The sequence below is a fragment of the Paroedura picta genome, chromosome 5 (genome assembly GCF_049243985.1).
Source record: "Paroedura picta isolate Pp20150507F chromosome 5, Ppicta_v3.0, whole genome shotgun sequence".
In the NCBI taxonomy this organism is placed as follows: Eukaryota; Metazoa; Chordata; class Lepidosauria; order Squamata; family Gekkonidae; genus Paroedura; species Paroedura picta.
Genome location: NC_135373.1, coordinates 32,561,497 through 32,574,269, shown reverse-complemented (window position 1 = coordinate 32,574,269; position 12,773 = coordinate 32,561,497). Strand labels below are relative to the sequence as shown.

The following is a 12,773-nucleotide window of genomic DNA, read 5'->3' as shown; positions in this document are numbered from 1 at the left end:
GTGCTGCTTTGGAGGGTGGACTCCGTGGCATTGTACTCTGCTGAGGTCTTTCTGCTCCCCAAATCCCATCATCCCCTAGGCCCTACTGGCAACCCTACAATCAATAACGGGGCAATTATCCCTGTTGTGCAAAGTTTATGGTTCCATGCTTTCACACGGACCTCTGAATGACCCTTGGAAATCAGCAAGTTGGTCTTCCGGAAGCATCCCGGAATTCCTTGTAGGTTTCCGAGAGAGTAACCTCTAGATATTGAGGCTGTTACTCTCACTTACTCCTCTCTCTCCCCCCCAAATGAAGAATAGTATTCCAAGTCACCTGGGTTGTGCAGCCATGTTGACCCACCTTACACGACACTGCAGTTCTGGTCATATTTAAAACAATTTTATTCATGAAAATATGCTGTACAATGCACTATACACAGTTCTTTACATTGCCACATACACAAAAACTAGAATAGCACAATCAAGAAGGTTACATTGCGTACAATATATGTGCGGTGAGAGATAACAGCCGGTCGAAAACCCTTCCCCTCCCCACCCAAGTCTGTACAGTTATAAATACGAGGAGAAAAAAAAGAGAAACCTTTGAGAAAGGTTCGGGTTGGCCCTACCCATTTGTAAAAGCTCCCGACGTCAGGCCATTTCCCCTCTCTGTGGGCCTGCTGCTTTTAAATCTGTGAATTGACCCCCACACCCCTGACGCCTGGCCCGACTTCGGCAGCCACGCCCTAGATAAGGAGCCAGAACTCAGGGATGGTAGAGTTCAGGCAGAGAAGGCAGAGCAGGTGCCTTTATTGACTGTGCTTAATTCATGGGTGTGGCAGACAAATCGGTTCCTTCCTGGTAGGCGGGCTCTGGCTGACTCATTTTTCCTTGCCCTTGGGGGATTGGCTCAGCAGAACCTTCCACTCCAGCCAATCACTCCTTATAGTGAGAATATAACTGGAACACACACGTACACACGCACATACACGCAAGTGAAATAGGCATCCTGCAGGCCTTGAGGTGCTGGATAAGACAATGGATGGACAGTCACAGGGGCTGTTGGGTGGTCATCTAGAGTGCTGTCCGAATGAGGTCTGACCTTCCCTATCCCCCCCCCAAACAGCTCAGTATGCCAGATCTGAAGGAAACAAGTTTTGCACATGCACAGAAACACTCTCTCCCCCTTGATTAGGAGTGCAGATGCGCCACAGGTTCCGGCTCTGATAAAATGTGTTTGTATTATGGGCATAGTTGGGCAAAAAGCTTTCAGAGGAGGAGCCACTGGCGAAGAGCAATTGGCTTCATTGGGATGTCGGAACCAGGGTCCTTGGGGGTCTCTCAAGGCAACTGTACCCTGTTCACATGTTCCAGTGAATACTCAAGTTTTCTACCTGTGTAACTCGTCATCAGACAGAGCTAATGAATTTTCTCTTTAAAAATGAAACAGGGGACTGGTATTCACACACAAGGTTTTAACCACATGTTGACCGTAATGTAACTATTACTCAATGTCCGTGCAAAGAAGAGAGTACACACCTGGACGTGTGTTCACTGTACCTTGTGAATGGACGTTATGTCGATGATCTAAAGATGTTGTGAGTGGAAGTAGAAAGGACATTTCCATTTTAAAGAGAACAAAATATGGGTTAAGTTGGTATTCTGATAGTCCGAGGTGGGGGGAATACCTCCTTCCCCTCCAAGGAATATATTTACTGGATTCCCCCCAACACACATACACACAAAAAAGACTTTTTAAAAGTTTTAAGTGCATTAGAAGACAAGTGATAGCCTGCCAAAGACCGAAGCTCTACTTCTCGAGTGTATCTATCACAAGAAGCCAAGCCTTAGGGGGTGCATCAAGGACACGGGCACATGAGAGCACATCCCTGCCACATCTGGCCACATGGCACTCATTGTTTCACCAAGCCGATCAGTCAACATCTGTACTTTAAAGATTGTCAGACGCTTGTTGGGGTACGTGGATACAGTGTTAGGGATTCACAAGCTAACCTCAAAGAACAGTTTGGGGGGGAAGGAGCAGGTTCTGGGTCAGGGGATATCTAAGATGCTAGATGCAGCTAGGCTAGCAGTTGAGTTGCCAGCTTCCATGTGTGGCCCAGAATTGCAACTGAGTTCCAGATGACAGAGATTAGTTCCCATGGAGACAATGGCAGATTGGAAAGGTGGGCTTGACAGCATTAGCCCCTGCTGCAGACCCTCCCGAGGCTACATTCATCCCCTCCCCCAAATCTCCATAAATATTTCATTTAATTTCATATTGTATTTCCGTCCCGGCCTTCCCCAAGGGGCTCAGAGTGGGTCACAGCATATGCCAACCTGGAGTCGGCAACCAGTGTCAAAGTTGCCTCTGTTGACCAGGCGAATCATTTATTTATTTATTCAATCTGTAAACCGCCTATCTTGGTAGCCCAAGATAGTTCTAACAGCGACAGTAGTTCCCTACCGACAGTATCCCTACTGAAGCTCCAATAAAATGACTGTTTTTGTTTCCAACGCAATGACTTATCCTCACCTTCCACAAACACCCATTCCTGTTGGTCGATGCATTTGCAGGGAAACCCTTGGTCTTCTCTAGACCAGACCCACCATCTTGTTTATTGGCCGTTGCCAACAGCTGGCAGCACTGGCTTTGCTTGCCAAGGAATGCGTCCCCCAATCCCACGGGACCATTTGACCCTCCTCTATGGGCAACTTCTTCAATGGCTCATTGGCACGCCCACTGCCCAGGCCCTCGCTCGCCATCTTGGCCCCTCGGCACTGTACTCCACTTGCACAAAGACAGTCAACACAACGCTTAGCAATATGACTCCATTGCAACACATGACAACCCTACGGTTCACACACCACAAAGAGGGCTGAGCAAGAGGGCTTTGGGGGCAGGGTGGTGGTGGATCTCCAGTCAAACATTCTACATGGCCAGGTGGCACCAGCAGCCCAGACACCAGCGCAGAATGGGACAGCACTCAATTTGCTGCCTCTGGTGACCCAAGAAGAGATGAGATGGGGAAGGTGATGGACAGGAATGGCAAGGGTTTCTCACTTCCGATCTGCTGGCAGGTTCCCCTCCCTCCCAGGTCATAGGTGTGGATGGGAGAAAAGTGCAGTATCCCCTTCTAGCATTGTGAGGGGCGGCAGGGTATCTTCCCTCGTGGCCAACAGCCTCTGATCCCTGGCCTGTGTGAGATCACGGAATGGGTGGGAGAGATACCAAAATACAAAGCTTAAATGGAGGGCCAGGGAAGGTAATCCTTGGGAATTGTTGTTTCAGTGGCATGTTCAAAGCCAGAACACTGGAGAGCTCCAGACACTGCTTCTGGGGGCCCATCCCATTTTCATATTCCTTCTTGGCTGAGGCAGAATATTGAGTTCTAGGCTAAAGTGAAGGGCGGAACACGGCCATGTTGGTAAAAATGGGGGGGGGGAGGGATTCTCACACCTCTAATTGGATCTCTTTTGACGATATTCAGAGATGCCATTTTCATTGCATACGAGGGATGATCATTTCGTTTAGAAAACCTTTTCAGGAGACAGGTGCTTCTTTCATTGCAGCATGACCATACAGAGGTCTGCATGCTGGCCATAATTCAGCTCTCACTGTGGGATCAACTCTTTGTGAATTGCAATTTTTTTTTGGGGGGGGGGAAGGGGGTTAGGGAGTTATGTGTCACAAAACACACATCTGCCACCAGCGAGCATTGCAACGTGGAAGAGGAAGGAGTGGCATTTTTCCAGCCCCAAAAGTGAGCATGCTCACAAGGCTGTTTCTGCGATCTCCCTTGCTGGGTTGGGGTCCTAAAGAGTCCTAAGCACGCACCACCTTGTTTACTGCATTGCTGTTGGATTTCTATTTTCAACTTTCTAGAAATACTTTTAAAAAAAACCCAGCTAACAAGGCAGATATCCCCAGCTAACAAGGCAGACTGTGTACATTTGCAATTATTGTTTGGCTCAAAATTATGGGCAGGATCCAGACATGGTGAAGTGCTACAAAGCCCCACTAATTTCAAGGGAAGACATTCAGTGTCTTTAAATGTGCTTCATTTGTCCCTTGAAATCAACAGGACTCCGACTATCATCTCAGTCCCGTTTACTTCCAAGTAGTCATATGTAGCTTCCACCATCCGGCTCAAACGGCATGTGATTGGGGCAGATCCAACAACGAATAGAAACTAACCTATGCTTAGCCTGGTACGGAATTGTACTCAACTCCTCCTCAACTCCTCTGATCCGGTTCTTGGTGACATGACAGCTGAAGGTTACTACATTCATAGCCCTGTGGGCTTTCCATTTGCCTGTCCAGGGTACAGAATCACAAACCCTCGACCCAATTTCCTGTCCCAAGGAATTGCGGACAAGGGAGGAAATGGCCTCCACCCAGGGATTTCTGCTAGTCTCTATAGGAAAGACTAAAGACCATAGAGTCTAGGGGTGGCTGCCTAGACTGTCACCTGGAAGTTACATCATATCCTCCCAAAATTTTGCCTTTCCCGAGCACTGCCCCTTAAATCTCCCAACATTTGTCAAGGCAAAGTTGGAAACCATATTGGAGAGCATGTATTGTGAGAACTGTTGACTTCTCCAGTCCAACAACTTGGGCTGTGAGTGTGGACACATCCTGTGCAGCCAGACGCACTACCAGTGCTCACAATATAGCTCAGCCTTTGTCCCTGCAGGAAGCCCACAAATGAGTGGGATTGTTCAAGCCTAAGTGGAACTCAAGTATTTCCTGTCATGTTCTCAGATGTCAGCCTGGCATCTAAGGGTGCCCAGGTGAGGAGATATCTAGCTTTGGCCAGCAACTTTCATTCCAAAATCACCTGCCTGCTAAGGGTTGTGTGGCACAAACCTCTCCATTGCAAACTGGCTTGGACAACCACAGTCATTGACAGAAAGAGGGGTCCTTTTCAGCTTCTTCTGCAAACTATGAAACCAAAGCTCCAAAGTAAACTCTCATTTCCCATTCTGGATTGTCTCGGGACTGGGGAGCTCTGGGTTTTTTTAAACAGCCTACTCCAGATCTACAACAACCAAGATAAAACTGGAACAAATACAGCCACGATGTCTTCAATGAATCTTTTTAATTCAAAAAGATGACTTGTCAAAAGCACCCCTGGTTCTCCTGGTACTTTCACCACTTCACCAGTGACAAGGCTAAGAATAATAAAATATATTATACACATTTTTGTGCCTTGAAATGCCATTTTTAAAGAATATTTCCAAAAATCCTTAGACAAAAATTATCCTCATACTTTTATGGACATTGATAAATTATTGCTTCAAAGTAGATCACGGTACATATTCCAGCTTCCGTCTTTACAGCCTAAAGCAGGGGTAGCCAAACTGCGGCCCTCCAGATGTCCATGGACTACAATTCCCAGGAGCCCCTGCCAGCATTCGCTGCAGGGGCTCCTGGGAATTGTAGTCCATGGACATCTGGAGGGCTGCAGTTTGACTACCCCTGGCCTAAAGGTTTAAACTTTACTGGGGATTCATCACATTTCCTGTAATATAATCTGTATGCACTAGAGTGGGACATTTATTTAGGTTATGATTATATACAGTATTGTATAAAAGGATGGTATTTTGTAAGCCATATTTGTGGTAAAATTTATAAATATACCTTTACAGGACAGAAAGTTAGTTTTAAGTTTAGTCTATATAAAGGAAGAAAAAGGATTCACGTGTTAAAGACCTTGAGCAGAGGTAGGCTTTTATGATACTCTACATTCCCTTCCACATTTTGAAACATATTTTTGAACTATAACAAAAAGAAAAACATCTACACATCTGGTATGTTTCATAGTAGATCTCTATTACTCTTTAGATATTTGTTAGGCTAACAAGCAAGAATACCTGTGGTTATATTAACTATAGATGAATTTTCGCAGGCCTATAAATGAAAGAGATTGGCTTGAAAGTTATCTGAAGGGTTACCAAAATGAGGGATGTTTGTATAAGGATTTTGGAAATATTCTTTAAATTATTTATTTATTTGTTTATTTACTAGATTTTTATACCCCCCCCCCCCATACAGCTCAGGGTGGTTTAAAGATGTTTAAAGATGGCTTATGCTCAGAGTGGCGGTCTAAAACTCGAATAACAAATAAAAAATAAACAAAAACGTTTATGTTTTATTATTCTTAGCCTTGTCACTGATGAAGCGGTGGAAGTACCAGCAGAACTGGACCGGGGTGTGCTTTTGACAAGTCATCTGAAATAAAAAAAAGATTTAATTCATTGAAGACATCGTGGCAGCGTTTGTTGCAGTTGTGTCTTGGTTGTTGCATCCTACTACTGGCCAATCTTCTTTTGCGTGTCTGTACGTCAAATCTATGGCACGTCTGCCTGCCTGCCTGCCTGCCTGCCTTTTGGACTCAGAGCTTCCACTACCTCATTTCAAAGCCTAAAGAGTATTCAAGGGTGACAGAGAGCAAGAGAGAGAGCACAAAATCAAATAACTAATTCTTGCTTCATCATCCCTTCCTGCCCACCTGGACCTCCCAGCCCAGGCCAGCAACAGTAACATCACTCCTGCAACAAGCTCTTCATATAGTGCCAAGAGCCATGCGCATGTGCAAAGTGTGCACTTGTGTGTGCTACAGCAGGCATGTGTCGGCGCACATGCTCTTGCTAGTGCTGCGTGCATACACAGTTTGAGACCGGCAACTGCCCGTTGCAGTTTTCAGGCACTGAGAACAGAAGATGTGACCACTGGTGAAGCTGGCTTTGATCCACTTGGCACAGCTTCCTGCAGCATCCCCTGCAGCAGCTGCTGGATCCACAGTGATCAGAAACCTTTTCCCTTCATGCCCCACAAGGACAACGCGGCTTCCTTTCCCCCCAGGCCTACGAAGAAACCCACAAACATGTAATGGATGGGGTGTCTTAGGGCTAGAGTAGGAGAAAGCTGCCTTTTCTGTAGTACTGATAACAAAAACATTGTAGAAAATTCAGGGCTTCTGGAGTGCCTGATGAGGCGTACAAGTCTGCTGTAGAAAAGTCAGGGAGCCTAGTTCTGCTGGCCTCTCTGGTGCTCAATGAGGCTTATAAGGCTGCTGCAGAAGAGTCAGGGAGCCTAGTTCTGCTGGCCTCTCTGGTGCTCAATGAGGCTTATAAGGCTGCTGCAGAAGAGTCAGGGAGCCTAGTTCTGCTGGCCTCCCTGGTGTTCAGTGAGGCTTACAAGTCTGCTGTAGAAGAGTCAGGGAGCCCAGTTCTGCTGGCCTCCCTGGTGCTCAGTGAGGCTTACAAGTCTGCTGTAGAAGAATCAGGGAGCCTAGTTCTGCTGGCCTCCCTGGTGCTCAGTGAGGCTTACAAGTCTGCTGTAGAAGAATCAGGGAGCCTAGTTCTGCTGGCCTCCCTGGTGCTCAGGGAGGCTTATAAGGCTGCTGCAGAAGAGTCAGGGAGCCTAGTCTGCTGGCCTCCTTGGTGCTCTGTAAGGCTTATAAGGCTGCTGCAGAAGCGTCAGGGAGCCTAGTCTGCTGGCCTCTCTAGTGTTCAGTGAGGCTTATAAGGCTGCTGCAGAAGAGTCAGGGAGCCTAGTCTATTGGCCTCTGTTTCCAGACCCCTATGGTCAGGCAAGGCTGAGGGGAATCACATGAGGATTTGGGAGTCAAGGAGTCGATGGGAATCTAGAACTGTCCTGCGAAGGAGGCCACCTAAAGAACAAAGCCACTGGGGAAGGATTCACAATGAGATCAAAAACATTCTTTGGGCCACAAATCACGCATTCCCTCTTTCTGTGCAGTAGTGCAGGTGCCCAGGGAGGGAGACAGAAGGTGGGAGAGGGCCAGCAGCTCTGCAATGCCATGGCTAAGTTGTGCCTATTGCACACATCAAAAGACAGATCCGACTTACTGCACAATACACCTGGCACAAGCGGGGAAGCCGCCGGTGCCTGTCAAAACATTTTACCCTACGTTGTGTGTCTGTGTTGTGGTGTGTTTTTAGTGTCGTTGTCAAGTTTAAACAGATGGCTCTAGCCTGGCTGAACAAACAAAGAAGAAGAAGAAGAGCTGGTTTTTTTCTGTACCCCGCTTTTCACTACCCGAGAAGGCAAAGAAGAAAAGGATGAAGGGGGGAATGAAAGAGAGACTGAGAAAGTTTGTTTCAACTCCCCGTCCCCCTGTCCCGTCCCCCCCCCCCACTTGACTGGTGGGTTGGAGCTCTTAGGCTTAGTCATCTCACCCCGGCACCCAGCTCTGATTGGTGGGCTGCGGGGCACTGGGCAAAGTGGCCATGTTGAGGCCGTTTTGCGGCGGAAGAGCTGAGTCAAAGTTGAAGTCCATCTCGTCGCTGTCCATGAAGTCATTGAGAATGATGGACTCCACGTCACACTCCAAGCTACCGTTGAACATGTCCAAGTCTAGGTCTGCTGGGAATCTGTCTTGGCCCATGATGGGAGTGTGCATGGCTTCTGGGTAGGGTCCCTGCAAGGAATCTAGCAAGCTCATATGCGCCCCCTGGTTGTTGACATAGGAATGGACATGGTGAGGCATGCCCACCATGCCACAAGAGTCACTGGGCAGGCTCATAAGGCTGATAGGAGAGGGTAAGGCACTGTTGTTGATAGGAGGGTGGTGGCTGGCTGGTGACGGGTGATACAACGCGCTGCTCTTCATCAGGGCGGAGGAGTGGGGAGGGTAGGGGACCAGGCCTATCTCTCCCCCTCCACCCCCACCCCCACCCCCTCCGCTGCACACAAGGGTGTTCTGTCTGTGGCCACGGGGTGGCACCATGCTGCCGGCTTGCGGCATGTGCTGCTCACCCTCCTTGTGCGCATAGGAGATGGAGGAGAGCAGGTCCTGTAAGGAGGTGTTCCGGTAGGAGTTCATGGGGGCAAAGGTGGCCTGCTTGTTCTCCTGGATGGTCTGCATGGGCAGACGGCGCATGAGGCTCATCGCAGGCTGGCTATAGATGGTCCCACAATAGGTATTCCCTCCTCCTCCTCCTCCTCCTCCTCCTCCTCCCCCTACTCCATTGCCCACCGCCGAGCACTTGGAGTTGAAGCTGAAGCTGGAGTTCCTTTGTCGGAGGCCCCCGGCAGGGAGCGGCTGAGCGGGACTCATGCTGTAGCTGTCCTGAAGGTCCTCCAGAAGGCTCTCGCCCAGGCTTTCGTTCAGGTTGATGGTACCCGTGAGGTCCGTCAGCCTGGGCATCTCCACGGAGCATCGGGTGTTCAGGGAGGGGGACATAGTGCTGGATGGGCTCGGGTACATCAGGGGTGAGGACGGAGTCCCGTCGTCCTCTTCCAACTCGTCTGGCTCATGGTTGGCCATGATCGGGGAGAGGCGCCCGCTGAGCGTGCTGGCCGAGGAGTTGGCCCGCGTCCGGAAGTCAGCCCACGCGTCGTACTCCTCGCCGGCGTGGGAGGTCGGGCTCTTGGACCATTTGGCCTGCTGGCTCACCGGACTGTCCTCCCCGTGCTCCTGAGCCGTCTGCAGCTGCTTCTTCTTGCTGGCTTTGCCCTTGATCCGCAAGAACTTGCTGTTGTTGTCCATGGAGACGGCCCGTCGGCGTGGCGTCTTTCCCGTTTTGCCCCCTTCTGGGTTCAGCATCCACCAGGAACTCTTCCCCGTGCCCTCATTCTGCACGCGGATGAAGCGGGTGTGCAGGGACAGGTTGTGGCGGATGGAGTTCTGCAGGGAGAAAGAAAAGAGAAAGATAGCATCAGCTTCATGTCTGAACCTCCTTGCCCAGTGTCTTACATGGGAAGCCTTGGAGTGCTTCCAGGTACCCTCCGTCTCCAGAGCCCGGAGTGCTTTTGCAGGTGACTGTCATTCTGAATTGGAGTTCTGAACCCTTCCCAGGAGAAGTTCCTTGCTGATCACTGCTCACCTAAATGTGTAGGGTGTGGGTGAAAAGAGCCACCTCCAGCTTTTGCCACCCATTGAATTCCATGATTCCTGTTGCATATCTCTTACTCCTAGGCCCATTCTGCACACCTCTTCTACTTAACATTTCTGGTAAGGCCTAGGAGGAGGAGCGTGTCTCATGGCTTAAGTGCCACTCAGCGCTTAACACCCACTCAGGGCGGCTGTCCCACCCGAGTGCCTCCTCCTCCAACCGGCTTGCCCGTCTCTCCAGCAGTCAGCCACTCGCCTTCCGTCCCCCACCCTTGACCAGCCCCTCCTCCTTCCACTTCCCTCTGAGGCTCAGAGGTTGCAGATCCCTGCTGCGTGAGAGCTGCCCCTGCAGGTGAGTTTCCTTCCCCAGGGGCCTCCAGCCTGCAGCCTTTCCAGATCCTGAGGGGGAGGGCCATTTGCAGAGTTCATCCACCCCACCCCAATCTAGCACCCATTGTATTCCTGAGTGCAACAGACTTTGTCCCTAGTGCTGAATAATGTGCTTTCGGGCCCACTTTAGAAGCAGATCTTCCTGCTTTGCATAAAGCCATTCAAAGTGCATTATGCAACATGTGTGGAGTCTGTCTCAGATGACAGGTTGGCTCCACCGGTAGCCAGTGGAATGGTGCGTGGTTTGTGCCAATTCCCCTTTTCTGCAACTTTCCTCCAGCTCCTCTGTCTGTTCCCAGCAGTCCTCCCCCTCCATGGGAGGCAGCATTTGGGGGAGCATGACAGGGAGAGACAAGACAGTCCCGTCCTGCTGTCCCACATCCCTCCCATCAGCTGAAATGACCGCTCTGTCCAACCCCTTCTCATCTCCTTCCATACAGTTATAACTTTCCAGCTCTCGTCGGGTGCCGGTCTTTGCTCTCTCCGACCCAGGCCACGCTCAGTTGCAAAGCCTGCCCTGGAGACCCCTTCCCAGAAACACCGCCCATGGGGAAACAGCCCCCTTTCCACCTCACTTCTCCATCTCCTCTGCTGGGCTTGGCATCCCGGCCACTTCCTCCGTGCCCCAATCAGCGGCTCGGCTTTGCAGGTCTCCTATTCCCATGGCAAACAAAAGCTCTCGCAGCTGCCGGCATGCTCGGCTGCCAGGGCTCCCTGCCATCTGATACAATTCCCCCCCCCCCGACACTATCCAAAACGCAGCGCTTCGGCGCTGCACAACGGAGCCGGAGGAGGAGCCCCACCTTTCCTGGGCTCTCGGGCGATGCTTTTCATTCCGAGTGCCTGGCGGGCAAAGAGAAGCAGCGGGGAATTCGATCCGTGACAGGCGTGGGATGCTGGGAAACTCTCGCCTGTGACCTGTGGATTATGGCTCCGCTGCCATCCAAGGGAATTTTCCCATGGAATTCTCAGTGGGGCTCTGCACAGATGATTAGTCGGCCAGACAATAGCCTGCTTCGGCCTCTAGCAGACACGGCCAGCCAGAGCAAACAGGGAGGAAGGACGGACTCTCAGGAGCCTGCCGGTGAAGTGTTTACTCCCCCATCCCACCCTGCTTCCCCAAGGAGGGAAGGCCTGGAGATGGAGGAGGAGCTATGCTGCGGCTGGACGAGTCACCAGAATGGGGTCAGAGATGAGTGGTTCAACTTGAAGAAGAAGAAGAAGAAGAAGAAGAAGAAGAAGAAGAAGAAGAAGAAGAAGAAGAAGAAGAAGAAGAAGAAGAAGAAGAAGAGTTGGTTCTTATATGCCACTTTTCTCTACCCAAAGGAGTCTCAAAGTGGCTTACAGTCGCCTTCCCTTTCCTCTCCCCACAACAGACACCCTGTGAGGAAGGTGAGGCTGAGAGAGCCCTGATATCACTGAAGAAGAAGAAGAAGAAGAAGAAGAAGAAGAAGAAGAAGAAGAAGAGTTGATTCTTATATGCAGCTTTTCTCTACCCAAAGGAGTCTCAAAGCGGCTTACAGTCACCTTCCCTTTCCTCTCCCCACAACAGACACCCTGTGAGGTGGGTGAGGCTGAGGGAGCCCTGATATTACTGCTCGGTCAGAACAGCTTTATCAGTGCTGTGACTGGCCCAAGGTCAGCCAGCAGGCTGCATGTTAGGGAGCAGGGAATCAAACCCGGCTCGCCAGATTAGAAGTCTGCACTCTTAACCACTACACCAAGCTAAGGAAATGGTGCCTGATTAAGAGTACAGTGGAAAACCAAAATGTACGCATTCCTTCCTCAAATAGTGATTTCTCTCTATTTTTCTGACCTGACGCCTGTTCTTGGAGCCTGGAAGAGGGACGGCAATCGGCAGGGGACGAGGTGGGGGAGTCCACCGTGTGAACAATAAAGGTGTCGAACCAGAGACCGGTGGGCGAGCACAGCAATGGAAAAGGAGCGTGTTGAGGATTCAGTGCCCTGCCTGTGTCCAGAGGCATGCTAACAAGCAGGCGAGTGAGTTACAGGCCCCATAGATCATATTATGTAATGGCTTCCTTCTCTGCACTTCATTTATTTGGAGATTGCTCGCAGGCTGGCACGGTGCCAGGAGCCACCAAATCCAAGTCTACAGAAATCAATCTTGCGCTGACTGATTAAGCCGTGTTTAGAACTAATTGCTCCTTCGTGTGTGGGGAGAATAAATTATGGGCTTTCATCTCGGCATCTTTAAAAGGCAGCGGCAGGTAGGGTCTAGGGGGGGTTAACCCGTTCCCTCCTGCTGGCTCAAGATCAGCCGGCAGGCTGGGCAAGATGCCCCTGGGGAAAGGCAAAGACCCCTGGAGTTTGACTTTGGTTTAGAACTAAAGGGTTATTATTCCGAGGACTGCTTTTCAGAAACCCTCCCGAAACACCCTCCTTGGCCTAGATCTCTCCTGATAGAAAGAAAACCGCAGCAACAGAAGGGGTTACTTTTGGGGCACTGGCAGAGAATTCAAGATGGCTTTTTTGCCCTCTGAGGCACACTCCTTGCTTCTACCACCAGGGTCC

General features: G+C 50.2%; 1 protein-coding gene across 1 annotated transcript in view; it reads right to left on the bottom strand.

Moving 5' to 3' along the window:
• Positions 1–366: 366 nt before the first annotated feature.
• Positions 367–12,773, bottom strand: part of FOXO6 (forkhead box O6) — a 134,257-nt gene continuing 121,850 nt past the window's right edge. The window contains exon 2 of the mRNA XM_077337130.1: positions 367–9,641. Within this exon, the coding sequence (XP_077193245.1) occupies positions 8,187–9,641 (1,455 nt within the window). The 3' untranslated portion in view covers positions 367–8,186. The remainder of the gene's footprint in view (positions 9,642–12,773) is intronic.